Consider the following 18,315-nt stretch of genomic DNA (forward strand, 5'->3'; position numbering starts at 1 on the left):
TGGGGGATAGTCAAATCACAGGGCCAGAAATGGTAGTCGATGCTACCGAGCGAATTGCACAGATACGGCTAAGCATGGCGGCAGCACGTGACCGTCAGAAAGCTTACGCAGATCAACGCAGGAAACCGCTCGAGTTCCAAGTTGGGTATCGAGTGCTACTCAAGGTTTCACCCTGGAAGGGTGTGGTTCGTTTTGGCAAACGGGGCAAACTCAATCCGCGGTATGTCGGACCATTCGAGATCATAGAACGAATAGGCAGGGTAGCCTATAGACTGAACTTACCAGCTGAACTCGGAGCAGTTCACAACGTCTTTCACGTATCGCATCTGAAGAAGTGCCTGTCAGAAGAGACTCTCATAATTCCTTTGAAGGAACTCACTATCGACGAACACTTGCATTTCGTCGAAGAACCTGTAGAAATCACGGACCGGGATGTTAAGGTCCTCAAGAACAAGAGAATCCCTCTTGTCCGAGTTCGTTGGAACTCCAAACGTGGCCCAAAGTACACCTGGGAACGCGAAGACAGGATGACAGAAAAGAATCCCCAGTTATTCACGAACAACGCAACCACTACTGAGGCTGAAGCTACAACTTCGGAATTTCGGGACGAAATTCCAGATCAACGGGGGGAGGATGTGACACCCCAGGAAAACCAGTGAATGAACGATACAACTTACCAAATTCCCTCAGTGAGTGCGTACCAAATTTCGGGACGAAATTTCTTTTAAGTTGGGGATAATGTGACAACTCGTATTTCACCGCCTTTTATAGTACGTGTAACTGTTTGAACTCTTGTGAATACGTGAATTATATTGAGTGAATAAATGCTATGTGTTACGTGTTTATGTGATTGCGAGATATGTTTACTTAAACCAAATAGTATTCGTTTACACAAAAACCCACTCGGTCCATTCAGTGGACTCGAGACCATGAGATAGCCCAAGTGGGGGTTTCGGCCCACTTCCCTATTACGTATATACGTATATATGCATACACATCTCTTTAGGGTTTTTGTTTTACACAACTTGGCAATTTAGAAAAACACACAAACTCTCTCTCTCGACTGGAACCGAAACCGAAGGCAGCCTTCTCATCTTATTGTACAACCGGTTAGTGTATATTGTTTGCTTGTTATTCGATTGTATGTGATGATGTTATGATCTATGCGTTTACATGATGTTTATATGATGTTGTGATACGATTGAACCAATAGTCTAAGGATTGATCATTGTTCACCAAAACAAGTGTTTGATTAATCGGCTATCATGAATGGTAATCGGATATTGATTAGATGCAATCTGTTAATGCTTGAGTATGTGAGTTGTTGCTAAACGATGCTTAGAGAGGTATAGTATGGATATCTTGATTTTCCTGTTGCTCGATGATGATGATGATGATGATTATGTTAATTTTTGGTGTTTAATCATGTTAGGGTTCATGAGGTTTAATGTTAAAAATCCCTGTTTGATCGATATTAGGGTAACCGAATATTTGGAATTATGTTAATTGTTTTTGGTAAAAGGAAACTGTTAAATGAATTGTAACCGATCGGCATGAAATCAGGAAGTTTGTTACATTGCCAACCTCGACACAGATTGCGAGTCGAGAACTCTCCGTCTCGACTCGAGACCTCACACCGACACACACAGCAGCACCAACCGAGACCGAGGTTGCGGGTCCAGTTGCGACTCGAGACCGAACAGTCTCGACCGGACCATGACAACTCGAGACCAGCTCACTTGCGACTCGAGAACACCTCTGTTGCGACTCGAAACCTCCTTCGTTGCGACTCGAGATCTCAACACCAATTTGACTCGAGACCGATAGTCTCGACTCGAGACCGACAATACTTGTTATTGGACCTGCACTGTTACAGCCCAACTGTTTGGGCCGAATACTTTGAATTGTTATCTGTTTTCTATTGGATTGCTGATACGTTTATGTGATTTGCCATGATCATACTTGATACAATACGTGTAGAACATACGTGCTATATACGAACCTGACTTGTATAATAACCATGATAGGACGTGGTTGACCACTTACTAGCTTACCTGTACTTTCTGTGTATCTGCCGAGCAACCCAAGGTGAGTTCACACAAGCCAAGGCATGGGGTTCCCAGTGTGGGAATGGGGATTTAATGATTTACTGTATATACATAGATGATAGAACCTACTGCTAGACTAGTAACACTTATTGAACGATCTTCGCACACCTGCCAAGGGTTGGCCGCGATATTATGACTGACTTCGCACACCTGCCTTAGGAAGGCCGCGAACTGAAATCTGCTAATCTTCGCACACCTGCCTGGTAGGCCACGATACAAACAAACCTAGTCTAGAATACTCGGGAGGAAACATCCCTTAATATCTTCGCACACCTGCCTGGGAGGCCGCGATACGAACTAAACGATACACGACTTAACAAACGAACAAAACGCTACGCACACTATACTATTACTGAACCGTTAACTGTGAACTCGCTCAACTAGTTGTTGATTATCTGCTGCATGCCTTGCAGGACCTTAGGTACATTATGGAGCTTGCACAGGGAGGAGCAGGTCGTTGAGGGATACGGATCGTGAACGATATTTGAACTTATAACTTATTTTGGGTTTTCGTTATTATGCTTCCGCTACTTAAATAATGTTTGGTTATGAACATCAGTCATGTCACGATGAAACACATTTTCTACTTTTACACTTAAATGCTATGTTTGATATGATTGATGGCTTGATCCTGGTCACGTCACGCCTCCAAGCGGTGATACTCCGCGGGTGGATTTTGGGGGTGTGACAGTTTTTATAAAAATTCTCTAACTTTAGGATGGCATATGGCATATTGTTAAGCATATTCCAACCAATATCTTATAAAATAATAAAAGAAAATCCACATGTGGGGCCCTTGTCTAACCGGCCTTGGATTGGCGGGGGGGGGGGGGGGTAAAGTGTAATATTTCAATTGTTAGTTACTTGATTTAGTTAGAAAGTAATGGTGCTAGTTAGGTATTTTATATATTTAATGTTTATGAGATGTGTTATGATGTTTGGTGATCATAACTAGCTTTGTAACACTAAAATAATGCTTCTAGTAAGAATTTGATGTTTCGGGTAGTGTCCGGTTGTTCGTTTCGTTACTGTTCGTTAAAGTGCTAAATTGCGCAGTTTAGTGTGCTTTATGTTGCATTTTATGACAGTTTCGGTTCCCGACACTTAGGAAAGAATTCTGGACCATTAAGCCACTTTTCTGCATTATGTTCAGATGTTATATTGCTAAAAATTGTTGAATTTGTTTATTTACTGGATAATTCTGCAGTCTTAGTGTGTTTCTGGCACTTTCTGGTACCCATGTCATCACTAGGAAGGCAGTTTTGTAATCCCTACGTTCCTACACACCACACTAGTGTATCACTTGGTCCTGCGCTCATGTTATGTCTTAACATCATGTTTGTCTAAGTACTGAACTCCCGTCAGTACTTCTAGTTTGTCTGATAACTGTGCCAACTTTGTTCTATGCATTAATAGAACTATATTTTGTTGCATGTAGTAATGATAAAAGTCTTGCAACATGAAATGCCATTGTATGTATATAACAGAAATCAGAAATTCATTCTTCTTATAAACTAGATCATGCATAGTCATTAAAGCATAGATTACTGTATAATTATTGTATGGAATGTATGGAAAAGTGTCAGTTGTCACAACCACTGCACTGCTATCATCCCAACTAAGTTGTCCAGTAGATAAAACCAAAAATTACCGAAATTCTAACTAAAAAAATCAAACAAATCATGTAGTCTGAGCTCACCTCCACCATTATCACCACCCTCCCCACCACCGTACCACCCACATACCCTTCCCACAACACCTCCGGCGAAAATCATAGAATTCCTAACCAAAATCCCAGATACGAACCAAAAATCGTTGTTGGGTTGTTTTGCTTAAGTTTTCACTCGATTCTGGAGAAGATCTTGTGAGTCGGAGTGGGTTTTTGGAGCTCTGGTTTTGGTGCCGCAATTGATGGTGAGCTTGGGCTTTGTGGGAGATAACTTAAACCCCCTCCCATTCTACTGTGTGTTTTGGTGGTGTACTGTAGATGGTGGGAGGATGGAGGTGGTTTAGAGAGAGAGAAAGTTACAGATTTGTTTTTGAGAGAGATAAAGATAAGGAGAGAGAGAGAAAAATCTAAATAAATTAGTTTTTTTTTATTTTTTAATTATAGGGTAATTTGGTCATTAACAAAACTTAACAACAGAATTCTAACTGTGTTAGAAAATTAGACTCAAATGGTTAAGAAAAAGTGGCTATAAGGACTTGGGGCATTAAACATTTTGATTTTGTACTCAAGTTGTTAAAACCACTAAAACAAAAGTACTCAAAAAATAATTCACCCAATGAATTTTTTAGATGTGTAATCAACTTTTTTATAATTGAAAACTTAATGAATTGGTTGTCTCACTGATCCACTTGTTGGATTAGTCAGACCACTAGCTTTAAAAACCGGATAATATTATAATTTAATTTAAAAAAAAAACAAAAAAACGTAATTAAAGCAAACCAAGATACATAAGTACTTTAGTTGGTGTATATTTACAATATTAACTAAAAAATGGAATTTGAGATGAAAAAAATGAAGTCATTGATAGTTATATATAGTATAAAACATTAAAAAGTAAATATAAAATTTGGTCCGACCATAAATTCGGTTCAACCGCTTTGACCCGTAACCAACATAAGGTCCAATAAGAACATGCCAAGTGTTGTTGAAACCTGAAGGAAAGCAACATCTAACCAAATCTACTGTAAATAGAAGAAGGATTTACACTCGTAGGTACGAGCGCTCTCTCTCTCACTCTCTCTCTCTCTCTCTTTCTACACTTTACAAAACCCTAATCACCCAAACGAGTACTTACTCTCACGCCCGAGGGTGGTTACAGAGAGAAATCCCATCCTGTGGTGAGCCTAACGATGTTGTTGTTTTGTAGGAGTTGCCGCTAAACGGAGATTATAGTCTCACTCAGAATGATCCTGTTAGGAGACTGATCTCAGTCATAGATAGCTAAGATTTGATTCTTCAACATGAAATACAAGCTACACATATTTTTTTTTAGCGAAATAAAGAAGAGAACTTTCATGAATTTGTTCCATTCAAGAAATCAAGGGACCAGCTTCTCTTAATTGGGTAGTTTCGGATACAATTGGAATTGGTCCAAAGTGCAAGAGTTGGAAGCCGAGAAAAGGGAGTGGCAGGGATGCCAAAATATGCTTGACATGGTGGTTTTTTCCAATGAGAAGGATACATGGAAGTGGTTGGGAGATGACACATGTAGTTTCTCGGTCAAATCTATAAAAAAAAATATAGAAGTATAACTAACTAAATACCTCTCCATAATAAATTCCGATTTGGAAATCTAAACATAATAAATAAGTAATTAGTATTTGGAAATCTAAATATAATAAATAAGTAATTAGTTGTGTCAAATGTTACAATTGTGAGCGTAGATTCTTTTTCTTGGTTTTCTTATTTCATCTTTTCATATTTTATCTCTTATTTTTGTATGCCTTATTTTAAAATATATTTTTGTAATTACTAAAATTTTCATCAGTGACTATTTAATATATTTTTCTTATTCAAAACCATGTAACATATGGATTTCTAACCTAGTTTTACAACAAATCAACAGAAATCAAAATCATGTTAACATAAAAACAAAAAAATCTTAGTTAACGAATAATTGAATATCAGTTGAAAAACACCACTATTCCTCGATCAGTGTTTTGTTTCCGAATACCGTCAACTTGTAGTACAGTATGCTTTGAAGTTAAAAGCTACTAAAGTCAGTCTATAGACATATCAGAATATCACATACCTAATGAAATTGAATAGTCTTTTTTATCGCTATATCAGAGCTTTTCTTTTCCAGACGAAATAAATTATCATTACTATAGAAATGTTAAATTCATCACAGCTCCACAAGACAAATGATTTGTTAACGAACCGTGTATGCATAGATTCAATTAATAACATCATATTTGGTATAATTTTCTTGAACCATGTATTCAAAGGTATGTAGTAATTCCACGAATTAAAGAATTAGTAACAACAAAACTTAATTTTAGGAACATAATTTTATAAGGATAGACGTATATTTCAAACTACGTACACAGTTTAATCTTCCGTGATATACTGATATGTTATTACATTCCATGCTCCAGTAAGAACCATGGAAGTGGAGCTAGGGAGGAGCAAAGGCATATCAAACAGACATGGGATGAGCAGATTCGACATGGTCTGTTAGACTTGCATTTCTCCGATGATATGATTAGGGATAAGACTTCTTGGAGACGTCGGATTAAGGTTACGGACTTTTAGATGAGCGTATAAATATAGGGTAAAGATCCTGTACAAATAGCGTTATCGTACAAAATGTACGAAATGCATGAAAATGTAAAAAAAAAAAACGACGTGCCATTTTCGTAATTATTTTACTTGTAATTACCCTATAGGATCAAAATTACCCTACAAGGTCAAATTTACCCTACAAGATCAAAATTATCCTACAAGATCAAAATTACCCTACAAAATAAAACTACCCTACAAGATCATTTGTAGAGTAATTATGATACTCTACAAAATTACCCTACAAGAACAAAATTACACTACAAGGTCATTTTACAAAATTATTTTATAAGATTATTTGTATGGTAATTTTGATAATTACTCTATGAGTAGATAATTACGAAAATGTCACTGCGTTTTTTTTCATTTTCATGTCTTTCGTATGTTTTCTACGATAAGGCTATTTGTATTTGATCTTTTGCATATAGATATAATGTATTTAGATTTTCTCATGGACCCTTAGGTTATCCTATGCATTGTGTATGCCTTAGCCGTTACTCAGGGTTGTTTTTGGCATATAAACATGTAGGGAGTGTATAGGAACTTTCAAGGAAGTTAGTGCTATGCTTTTTGTTTCTTTGCTCTTTTACTTATTTCTACTATATTTCGCTTACCATCGTATGCTATTGGTTGTTTACTATTGTCATTTGTAGCACTTTTGTATGGTTGTTGGTTTGAGGATTTGTTCACATATTTAGAGTCGGGGCCTCGTTGGAAGAATTCTCTCTACTCTCTGAAAGATGTAAGGTACTAAAGATGTAAGGTACTAAAGTTTGCATTCATCCCTTCATTCAAAGACTCTATCACTAGCTTTGCTAAGAATAAGATATTTATTGGGCACCTTTGTTTGTTTGCTTTTAGTAGTGCTTATGATGCTCTCTTATTTTTTAGTTAAATTTGGTTTCTTATTGAACAAGTGTGTGTATATTGAACAGCTAAATGTTACATCCCTGAGTATTAAACCCGTGACCTTCTCCTATTCAATCACCTAAAGGGTTTTTCCTCTACCATTAGGCCAAAGCCTCAATAGCGAGTGTGTGTGTATATATAAACAATTAATTAACCGTTAAATATAGAACCAGTTCCAGGTAAATTAGAAGAATCGTATAAATACTTATATTTTTTTCTCATTCCTACTAGCGAAACACTACATACAAAGGAATTATTCAGCAACCACCAGGGGCGGACTCAATGTAGAATGAACCGTAGCACGGGCTACGGCTCAACCCCATATTCGTATTCACAGTGTAATTTTTTTTGGTTTTATATATAGCATACCAAAAAAAATACACAAGGATACCCCTAATAGAAAATTATGAAACTTAATATTATTCATTAAGCCCAAAACCTATTTAGTAACAAAACTCAAATAATTAGTTTTATGATAATTAAGCCCAAATTGTAATAACTAATAAAGCCCATATAATAGAATAAGTGATATTGCGCGTCATATGGTTGAAATGGGAACAAATAGTTCTTGTCCTTTGATTTATCGGGTAGTGAAGCTAGCAACCACTGAAAAATGTTTTTCGAAATTGAAGATTATCAAGACGGATTTACACAATCGAATGGGCCCGTAATTTTTGAACAATGTCATGTTTGTGCGGTCGAAAATGATTTTTCTCATAAAGTAAAAGACGACGATGTGATGGAACGATTTCAAGTTATGAAAAAAATAGGCCAAATATATTAGGTATTTGTTTACTTTATTTATTGATTGTCTTTTTTTTAATATTGTATGATTGCACAATAAAAAAAATTATTTTGGGGATACCCCTAATTTAATGGGCTAGTTCCGCCACTGACCGTTCTGAACATAAATTTGATTTTGTATCAAATGCACCCTGTGGTGTAGATGCCTAAATTACAAAGGGCTCAAGGAAAAAACCAAAATCATTTTCTCATGCTAATCTTGCTAACATTGATCATGCATACAATGTTGCTCCGTTATAAAACTCTAGATTGGGGAAAGGTGGCATAAATTTATTTTCTCGTCAATATAGAACTTATATATAAATATGACATATGAAAAACTGAGTTAAACAATCAACAAGATGAAGGAAACAAACACTTTAATCCAAAATAAAAAATTAATCCGTATAGATTACTATAATGTTTCTTCTTTATCAAGGTTTTATCCGGGCAGTGAATTAACTCAAGAACTTACCATTCTGTCTTATTCGTTCATTACACGAATGCATACATCAAACTCCACCTATCGCCGATGAAACAACTAGCTAGCTCATTTATTTAGTCCATGCTCACCATCATCATCTTCTGAAGAAAAAAACTTAGGATTCATGCGCAAATGAAATGGCCGCATCCCTTGGTTAATTGTATATATAGGTGGTGTGAAATTAGAACTTGAAGAAGAACTCGCCATTTGGAAGTTTAGCTGTTTTGCATGATCAAACTCACTGGAGTTATGATTGTGTGAAGGAAAATAGGACTGTGTTTGTGGTGGTTGTGGTTGAGGATACAGAAGACCAGTGTCATCATGTTGAAGAGGTGTCACTGATCCATAGCTTCCAAATTGAGATAATGACAAATTAGAGGGATCCCATTTGAGTAAAGAACTGTTTGGGACAACACTGTTTAACAAACCTGGTAAATTTGGAGAATTAGGGTTTCTCTCAAAGAAATTACAAGATTGAACAAATGCACCATCATTCTTGTTTCTTGCATCTTCTTGATCATGTTCTTCACAGTTTTTGCTAGTTTCTTGTGCAATCGATTTAGATCTATCTGGGTTCCAGTAATCTTCCCAATTGAGACTATTAGCACTCGTTTTCGCACCTTCTAATCTTTGTTGTGAAGAAGCATTTAGCTGCATTGCTTGAAAATTTTGTCCAAAGGTTCCTGGTGGGATTTGAAGAGGAGGGAGTTCATCTATTTCATTTTTGGCTGCATCAAGCAACCAATCGACAGCTTTACTAGGTTGGTTGAGTCCTAGTCGGTCTTGGAGATCGTATAACTGGATAGCGGTTGGAACCGAAAGCCTGACTCGCCTGTCTCTTAACCCTCGAACCGTACAAACTTTACTATGTCGATCTTTCCCACCAAAAGCTCTTGAAACTCGAACAATTCTTGGATCCTTAAGTCGAGACCATGATGATGTAGTCATGTTCGGTTTAAGACTCTTGATTCCATCATTAGCGCCTTCTTGTTTCATTTCGTGGTCTGATTCTTGTAGATTTGAAATGTTCATCTTACTTGACTTCTAGCTAATTGATAAAGTTAAAGCTACTCCTTTATTTGCTTCAAATCTTTCAAGACAAAGGAGATCTGTGATAGAACAAGTTCATACACTCATAAATCACGGAAAAGCATCAAAATATTGAACTTTTAATTAACCCTATTATGATGAAATACCAAGTACCCATCAAGTACCATGGGTACTCTATGGCTTTTCTTGATTGTTTTTGCCAAAATTTACATAGAGAAAAAGAAAATGAAGCCAAAAAATATTCATAAATTATAAGTACTTTAAAGGTAGAAACAGAATGAATACTCACTTGGACACAGATTTCAAGTACCTTTAACCAAGAATCAACTATTTTTCTTGAATTACAACTTCATTATCTTGCTGTTCTAGTCAAGAAAAGGGGTGTTTTGAAGCTAACTAGCTGAATCTAGAGAGAAAAAATCTAAAACTTTTCTTGTACTTGCTTTAGAGAGAAAACCTAATTGTAGATTGAGGACATGGTGTTGGTCTTTTAGAAGTGCTTCATGAAAGAAATGAGTAAAGAAAGCTTGAAAATGTTGGAACACAAAACCAACCATGGCCAATAAGATGAGTTTTTAGCAAAGATTAAAGCAATGACTCATAATTCGCCACGTGTTGTACCTTTCTTCGGCATCATACAGAATTGTCAAGATGATTACTTTCATCACAAGATCAAGTTATTGAAGAAATACTCATTACAATAATGACGACAACGTACAATAAACTAATCAATTTTGTTGAAAGTGACAATAACGATCCATTTTTCACTACTTCATGTGCTCATTAAAGACGGATATTAAGTTATGTTATACTCTAAATTATCTTGGGCATAATTGTTTCTTCATAAAATCCGGTTGATCTTACAAGTTCAAGTAATAATAGGGTTGATATTAAGAAGATACCCAATATTCTCTTATTGAGTTTAAGTGACATTCTTTCACAAAAGAATGAAAATGGAAGCTAGGGTTTGTTGGGATAAAATAGTGAAGATAATTATTTATGGGGACCATTCTATACGTTTTGTAAAGTTGTGGGTAGTGCTTTATCGACACTTACAAAAGCCAGACATATTTATTCAAAATTTGTAAATCACATGGTGCCCGCCTCATGTATTTAGTATAATTTATTTATTGTCTGTATGCATATGGTAATACTTAAAACAAATTCATAACACTTATAACTAAATTAAACAAATAAGGATTTAAACTTTAGGTTGTAATCTTTGTTAAAAAGTAAAATTTTGTAGTTAATATTTTAGATAGTAAAACACAAGAGAATAATGTAGACTCGATGCTATAGCGGCTTTATAATTTCAATTAGAGAATTACAAGAATTATATAGATGTTTATATATATTTTCTTTTTCTCTCTCCTATTACGTATGATAATATTTATGCATGTCTTTGTGTAAGTGCTTATGTGGTTTTCGTAGTTCTCTAATTAAAGTTGTGTTTCTATCGAACGGGCATGTATAGAGAGATTTCAATACAAGACCAAGTTGAAGTAGATGAATATAAGAGTTCTATAGGCACTTATATTCATTACTTTAAATGTGATATAAACAGTTTGTATTTCTCGTGGTTCAGTACGTTAAATTGATTATGTATTAAACACATAATCATCATAACTTTGATATGAACAATGATATGTTAATATATAAAAACGATACACATTGGTGTTTCTATAGAAGTTCGACTCTAATGAATTCATTAATATCCTATGAGTATAGCTACCCATTTTATCGTTGCTACGACATTATTATGCACACATACATTAAATTTGGTATATTAATGCTATCATATATAAGCACGTTTCTTTTAGCTAAAGGGATGCATTATGGTATTAATTATTGCTTGTAAATAATTAACAAAAATACAATTAATAAATGAAGAAAGGGAAAACTATATAATTTGATGTTTAGATTAAATGTATTTATGGTGTTTGAGTATGAAAATAATAAATATTACAAAAGGAGGGAGTCATGTTGAGGTGTATGAAAGCTACAGTAGGAAGAGAGAGTACCCTTTAGAATTATGGATGAGGGACCAATTTACTTACATATACTTGTCTATCTTCTTCCTCTCTTCCACTAGCCATGGACCACTTCTGCTTTCTTTCTTTCCACAGAGATTTGCATGCACATAATTCTCTCTCTCTCTCTCTCTCTATCTATATATGTATATAATATACACACACACCTATGTAATAGCTTTAGATTACTGTTCGGTGAAAGAAGTATATGAGCATAAAGATGGTACCCACAAGTTTCTTGGATGTTTGTAAGTGTATATAATTGCACCAATGAAGGATATATACAGATGTGTATATGTATTTATAATGAGTGAGAAAAGGAAATATAAGAAGGTGACTTTGGATTCATACATGTGACAATGACCATTATCTAATATTCTAATGATTAGAAGTTGCAAAGCGTAAATTTAAATATGGTGTGTGGCTTCTGTCAATCAGCTAGAAGAAACGATTTATGACATATCACACTAAAAGAGTCGTGTATGACTTTTCTACGAGAAGTCAGAATAAAACTTGCTAGCTTTCCTAGCCTTCTTTTTTTTGAAGACTTGTGAAATCAAGCCAACTAGGATTAAGACCCGCCCGCGTTGCGGCGCGGGTACATCGTAAACATTGAATAGATTAGTCCAAACGTTTTATGATGCATTAACCATATGAAACCACGTATTTCGACGTATCCAGTTGAACTCAATGTAACTTGTATAAGCATTGTAATTGGATCAAACGTAAAGTAAATCAAATTCATATCGAACAATCATAACGTATTATGTGTGACTCAACTCATAAATAAAAAACGTAACAGGTATAAAGGAAAATCTGACACATGTAATCGAAAGGGATTAATTAGAGCTTTCGAATAAAAGGGATAAAAAGAAACCATAATTTGACTCCACTCGGTTCGAAACAAACTTTACGAAACATACATAAAATAAACACATAAACGTATTATATTTGACCTGAATCATTTCCCAAAAAAGTTAACGTCGAAACGTAGAACAACTTAAATTTATACCGAAACGTACATAAAAATATGCACGTAAAAATGGTTTCTTTAAACGAAAACGTATTGTATTGGACCTTGAGTTGTTTATAAAAAAGTTTACGTCGAAATGTATAACAAATCATATTTATACCTATCCGTACATAAAATGTGCACGTAAAAAATAGTTTTTAAGTAAAGAAAGTATAAGGGTAAACCGAAACAAAATATTAGTAAAATATTTAATAGGTTAAAAACGTTCGTAAAACCATGCCAAGTAGCACCAATGCCACACCGGCATCGACTCCCAACATCGGAAAACTCGTAAAAATAAAATAGATAAAATGAAAAAATTACACCGAACGAAAAGCAGACTTAAAATCGTTGAACCACGCACACCCGTTACAGTGTGTTAATGAGAAGAAAATTAAACAGAAACATAAAACGTAGAAAATAATAAGTTAGTCGATCAAGGACCCGCCTGTTGCGGCGAACTTGTCAAAAGGGGAAAAATGGACACGTTGCGACGGGCCTATCAAATTCGGAAAAAATAGAGCAAAAACCGTTGAACCTCACATGCACGCTACACCGTGTTAACTCGCAAAATTTAGAACGAAACGTAAAACGAAAAACTTGCGAAAGATAAAAAGTATGAGGGACCAAAGTTGTATATAATAAAGTGTTGGGTTAAATTATAAAAGATGAAAAACTTTGTGTTAAAAGTAAAAATATTAAAAGGGTTAAAATACAAAATATGAAAATGCTTGGGTCAAAAGTGTAAAATAATTTTTTTTTGAAACACACCCTAAGCTAGGAGTACACCTCCTAATGCACAATATAGTTGCTAATTTATATTGTATAAATTAGAGTTATTGGATAGTGAAAAAAATTTGTTTGTCTGTTTGTGGATGTGTTTTGAGAATAACCCCTGAATGTTTTGAAAACTGAATATGTAATCTTGATTATGTTACTGAAGGGTTTTCTGATTATGAGATCTAATATATCTTGGTGACTTGTTTTGAGACAATCCTCAGAATGTTTTGTGTCAAATCTTGTTTGGTTCACAAAGTACCTTTTTTAAGAAATTATAATGTGTTAGAAGGGTCTAATTAAAACTTGTGAAATGAAGTCTATTATGCCAAATTATGCATACTTAGAATGCATGATGAACAAAATAAATTATGTTTGATTTGTATGGTGATGGATGGTTATGGTTGAGACGTTTTAGTGGCAACAACGATGGTGATGATGTTGGCAACGATGAAGGTGGTTGTGGATCATGAGTGGTTATGGTGGCGACAACAATAGAGACGGATGGCAAGTCACTACTTGAAAAAAGATCTTTCGATGACACACATAGTATGTCATGAAAGGGTATATATGACACGCAAAAGCGTGTCAGTGATACCCCTGTCATAAAATGAAGATTATATATATACGTACGAAGTTAATAACGCATGAAGTATTATACTTACGCATGAATTAAAATAATTACGCAACATATATATATATATATATATATATATATATATATATATATATATATAATATATATAGAGAGAGAGAGAGAGAGAGAGAGAGAAAGATTAACGTACAAAACTGCTTAACGTACATTACGTACGCGACGAAAATACAACATGCGTGATTATATTTTGAACAATTTTGTCATGCGTGATCATGCACACTTATGCGTGATTATGTACAAAACGTGATTAGGGTTTCAACTTCATAACTTGCGTGATTTTCAAATGAACTAGCGTAATTTCGTTGCGTACGTTATGTAAATTAAGCCGTTTTGTACATTATACTTTATATATATATATATATATATATATATATATATATATATATATATATGTAATTACAGACATTAATAGATAATTAGACATGAAGTTAAATAGTTGCGTAACATTATAACTAATTACGCAACAAATTTATGCAAGTTCCAAAAAATAGTTGCCTAACTCATGTCAATAATTATGCAACATGTATTAATCTTCCGTATGCATTGCGCATTAACAACCCTTTATATTTTAAATCTGCTACATCAATAAATAAACAAACCAACCGTGTTATTTATTTTTTTAAATCTCTTTTCTTTTACCATTTAACTAAAATTATTTTATTATTTAACTCTATTTTTTTATTTAAATAGAAAACTAGGGAGATGAACATAAGAAAACTCTATCAAACATTGATATTTGTGTTGAATTTTTTTTTTTTTTTTTTTTTTTTTTTTGGGGGGGGGGAGGGAGGTTAGGGTTAGATTTTTAGAAGTTAAGGTTTAGCGTTAGCATTTAGTTTTTAGGTTTCAGCCGTTGGTTTTTAGGGTTTAGCTTCTTAGAGATTATTGATTATGGTTTAGAGTTTAGTAATGATTAAATCCAGTTTTCTTAGAAATATGATTTTTTTTTCTTGATCTCTCTCCTAAAAAAACTAATTAACTAAACATGCTATATTTTATAGATTTCTTTAGCACACGAAATTTGATAGTGACTAGTTAGAAAACATATATTGAATCTATACATTAAAACTAATATATTATTTAAATTGTTAGTTATCAACAAATTTTTTTAACAATGAATTTCTTTTTTTATTTCTAACGTTTATAACCTCCTCTCCTAAAACTATCACCATATTGGTGATAGCTAGTCATCAACAATAACCTAAAATTCAATTTATAAATTTGTAAATAGAGGCGACCCTCAAACTATTAAGCTATCCCAAATACACCCCTCAAGTCTATCTTGGTTTCCATAAAAACTACTCTGATAACTACGGCTACCCGTTAAGTCACATTCTTCATTTCTTCACCTATCGTTGTCTCCAGCCGGTTCGGGTGGGTTCACAATTACCACTCCACCGGCCACCCAAAGCCGCCTACAAATAATTCGATAGTTTTCCGATAAAGCCCCTTAACTCTTTAAAATATGGTTATTCAACCCCACATTTTTCATATGCTTATTAATAATTGGTTACCCACTTGTCATCATTCCTTCCCCAACCCGACATAGAAACTACATGCTCTTGTCTTTTTAAAGTTAGATGCATGCTTTGGTATATAACTGCATTAAAGTTTTGTAGTTATTATTATATGTTTGGACTACTTTTAGGTTGTACCTAAATCTAATGAAATCGATATCCAGTGTAGTTAAGTTGAGTTGTCTCAAGTTAACTTGATTAAGCTCAAACTCGACTTGTTTAACTTAAAAGAGCTCAAACTTGATTCATTTTGAGTTATAGGTCTACATCCAATGTTGTTAAAATCACACCATAATTTGAGCTCAACCTGGCTAACTGGTGAATTGTTTATGTTGTTAGGCAAGTTTTAAGTATTTTTTTTTTGTTTATTTTTTTATGACATGATTTTTTGAACTTTAGAAAATCTTTTTATTATTTGTTTTTTAAAAAGCAATATTTCTTTTATTCTTTAACATATTAACAATATTTTTTTACATTTTATATAACATATAAATGTTTTTAAGATTAGTTACGATGACATTTGGTTCAACCAGTAAATCAGTGGTGTGGCTAGTTTAATCGTAAGTCCGGTTTTCGAAACGCCATTCAAATCTTAAACTTGACTCGTGAATAGAATTAAAAGCTCGAGCTTGGTTCTCTCTTTATATTTATTATTGTCTAGTCTTTTATTTATATGGTTAATTTATGTAATAGTTTTAATTATGTATTACATTAATATATAACTTTTAATCATGTATATAATAATTGTTATTTTGTAACCGTAATAATTTTATATTATATAAATATATATCATGATATTATATAAATAATAAGCTCGTTACAACTCTATTATATAAATAATAAGTTCCTTAAAACTCAAACTTCTAATCAAACTTAGACTTATGAGCTCAATTGTTAAACGAGCTATAATATAAGCTTGTGCTTTGACTAGATTCAAACTATCGCCTATCTTCACCAAATAACGAGACTTGTATATCTCCGATGCAAATGTACATATTATGAAGTTACTAATACTCATATTTCGACATTCTATGTGTTTAGGTAATGTTTATTCTATATACGTTAGAAGTTACTCATAGACAAAAGTCCAAAGACCAAAAAGCCCTTTGCACCTGTGTTTGTGAACAAATTCTGATTCAGCTTCAAATTATGTACAAGAAGTAACGTCACCCGGATTTTTGTGACAGTTCTGAGACTATGCCCTGGCAATATCTTGTCCTAAAAGCTGGAAGAGTAAACTGCTAAAATCATTCCTGAGGTTTGACTCAAATTACTAGATCAGTTCAAAATCAATTTTTTTTTTGCTAAAACAGTTCCTGAGCCTAGTTTCTGTTGCTATTTCAGTCCAATAAATTAACACCATTAGAACCTCCGTTAATTAATGGGTAAAACTGCTAAATTCGTCCCTGAGGTTTGATTCAAGTTGCTAGATCAGTCCAAAATCAAGTTTTTTGAATTTGTTAATTATAAACTTATCTAGGTATATAATTTTTCTAGACTTGCATTAATTTTTTGAATTTGTTAATTATAAACTTATGTAGATTATAAACTTATTTAGGTATATAATTTTTCTAGACTTGCATTAATTTTTTGAATTTGTTAATTATAAACTTATGTAGATTATAAACTTATTTAGGTATATAAATCATTAATATCACAAGATTATAAACTTATTTAAGGCGGGTCCAGTTATATTTATGTTCGTTGAATAAATCATTAATATCATAAGAGGAAAAAAATGGTAAATGACAGGTTCTTAATGCATCAATACTTGTACCAAATGCATTATATATTTTCTTAAATGTCTTAAAATTTAAGATAAATTACAAGTCTACCTTAAATATATAATTTAAATTTGTGTTTAGTTATAAAAATATAAACAGAATGTAGCTCTTTTGGAGGGCGCAATTTTATTTGACTTGTCTTAAACACTGGTTTGACCCGAACCCGTTTTGACTCAAACCAAAATAATCCTTTTTATGAGACTTGTTCTGGCACGACATGTTGTCCGACCTCACCTGAATGATAAGTATTATTAAATAAGAAACCACTTAATTTAAGTAGAAAAAATGAATAAAAGAACTTTATAATACAAATATTAAATTAAAATAATTGATAAATGTTAAACATTAAATATTACGATTTAAATAAAAACAAATAAAAATTATGTTAATTTCTTAATATTTAAATTTACATATAATGTTTGTATTTTTCATAACTAAATATTGTTTAAATTAACTGTTGTCTTATTTAAATCCTTAAATAAATACTAAATATTTACATGGTAACAACAACAACAACATCAAAATAAAATCAGTATTTAAGGCTGGGCCGGTTAAATTATCCTCTTCAAAAAAAGCTACATTTATATTTTTAAAACTAATTTTATTTAAATTAAGTTAAGTATTATCTTATTTAAATACTTAAGTATATAATTAGTAAACATTTAATGATAATAATAACAATAATCAAAATAACTAACAAATAATTTTTCAAAATAACTAACAAAAGGATTTTTTTTCTCTTGTGATATTAATGATTTATATACCTAAATAAGTTTATAATCTAAATAAGTTTATAATTAACAAATTCAAAAAATTAATGCAAGTCTAGAAAAATTATATACCTAAATAAGTTTATAATCTAAATAAGTTTATAATTAACAAATTTAAAAAATTAATGCAAGTCTAGAAAAATTA

The 18,315-nt window shown here is 33.1% G+C and overlaps 1 protein-coding gene across 4 annotated transcripts; it reads right to left on the minus strand.

Annotated features, from left to right (window-relative positions):
* Positions 1-8,401: 8,401 nt before the first annotated feature.
* LOC110922605 (transcription factor TCP13) lies at positions 8,402-11,908 on the minus strand. 4 transcript variants are annotated; one of them, XM_022166874.2, is made up of 3 exons: positions 9,915-10,375; positions 9,004-9,684; positions 8,767-8,924 (listed from the first exon to the last, which is right to left on the minus strand). In XM_022166874.2, exons 2-3 carry the CDS (start codon positions 9,605-9,607, stop codon positions 8,911-8,913), a joined length of 618 nt encoding a protein of 205 aa, XP_022022566.1. In that variant the 5' UTR covers positions 9,608-9,684; positions 9,915-10,375; the 3' UTR covers positions 8,767-8,910. The 4 variants fall into 4 exon arrangements, with proteins under 4 accessions (XP_035842868.1, XP_022022565.1, XP_022022564.1 ...); XM_035986975.1 differs by lacking the exon at positions 9,915-10,375 and adding an exon at positions 11,683-11,908 and having other exon boundaries at positions 8,402-9,684; XM_022166873.2 differs by having other exon boundaries at positions 8,402-9,684; positions 9,936-10,308.
* Positions 11,909-18,315: the final 6,407 nt, after the last annotated feature.

Source organism: Helianthus annuus, chromosome 17 (assembly GCF_002127325.2).
Source record: "Helianthus annuus cultivar XRQ/B chromosome 17, HanXRQr2.0-SUNRISE, whole genome shotgun sequence".
Classification (NCBI taxonomy): domain Eukaryota; kingdom Viridiplantae; phylum Streptophyta; class Magnoliopsida; order Asterales; family Asteraceae; genus Helianthus; species Helianthus annuus.

What these genes read in the sequence shown, in the direction of transcription:
- LOC110922605 (XM_035986975.1), bottom strand. Translation starts at nt 9,607, where the DNA reads ATGAACATTTCAAATCTACAAGAATCAGACCACGAAATGAAACAAGAA.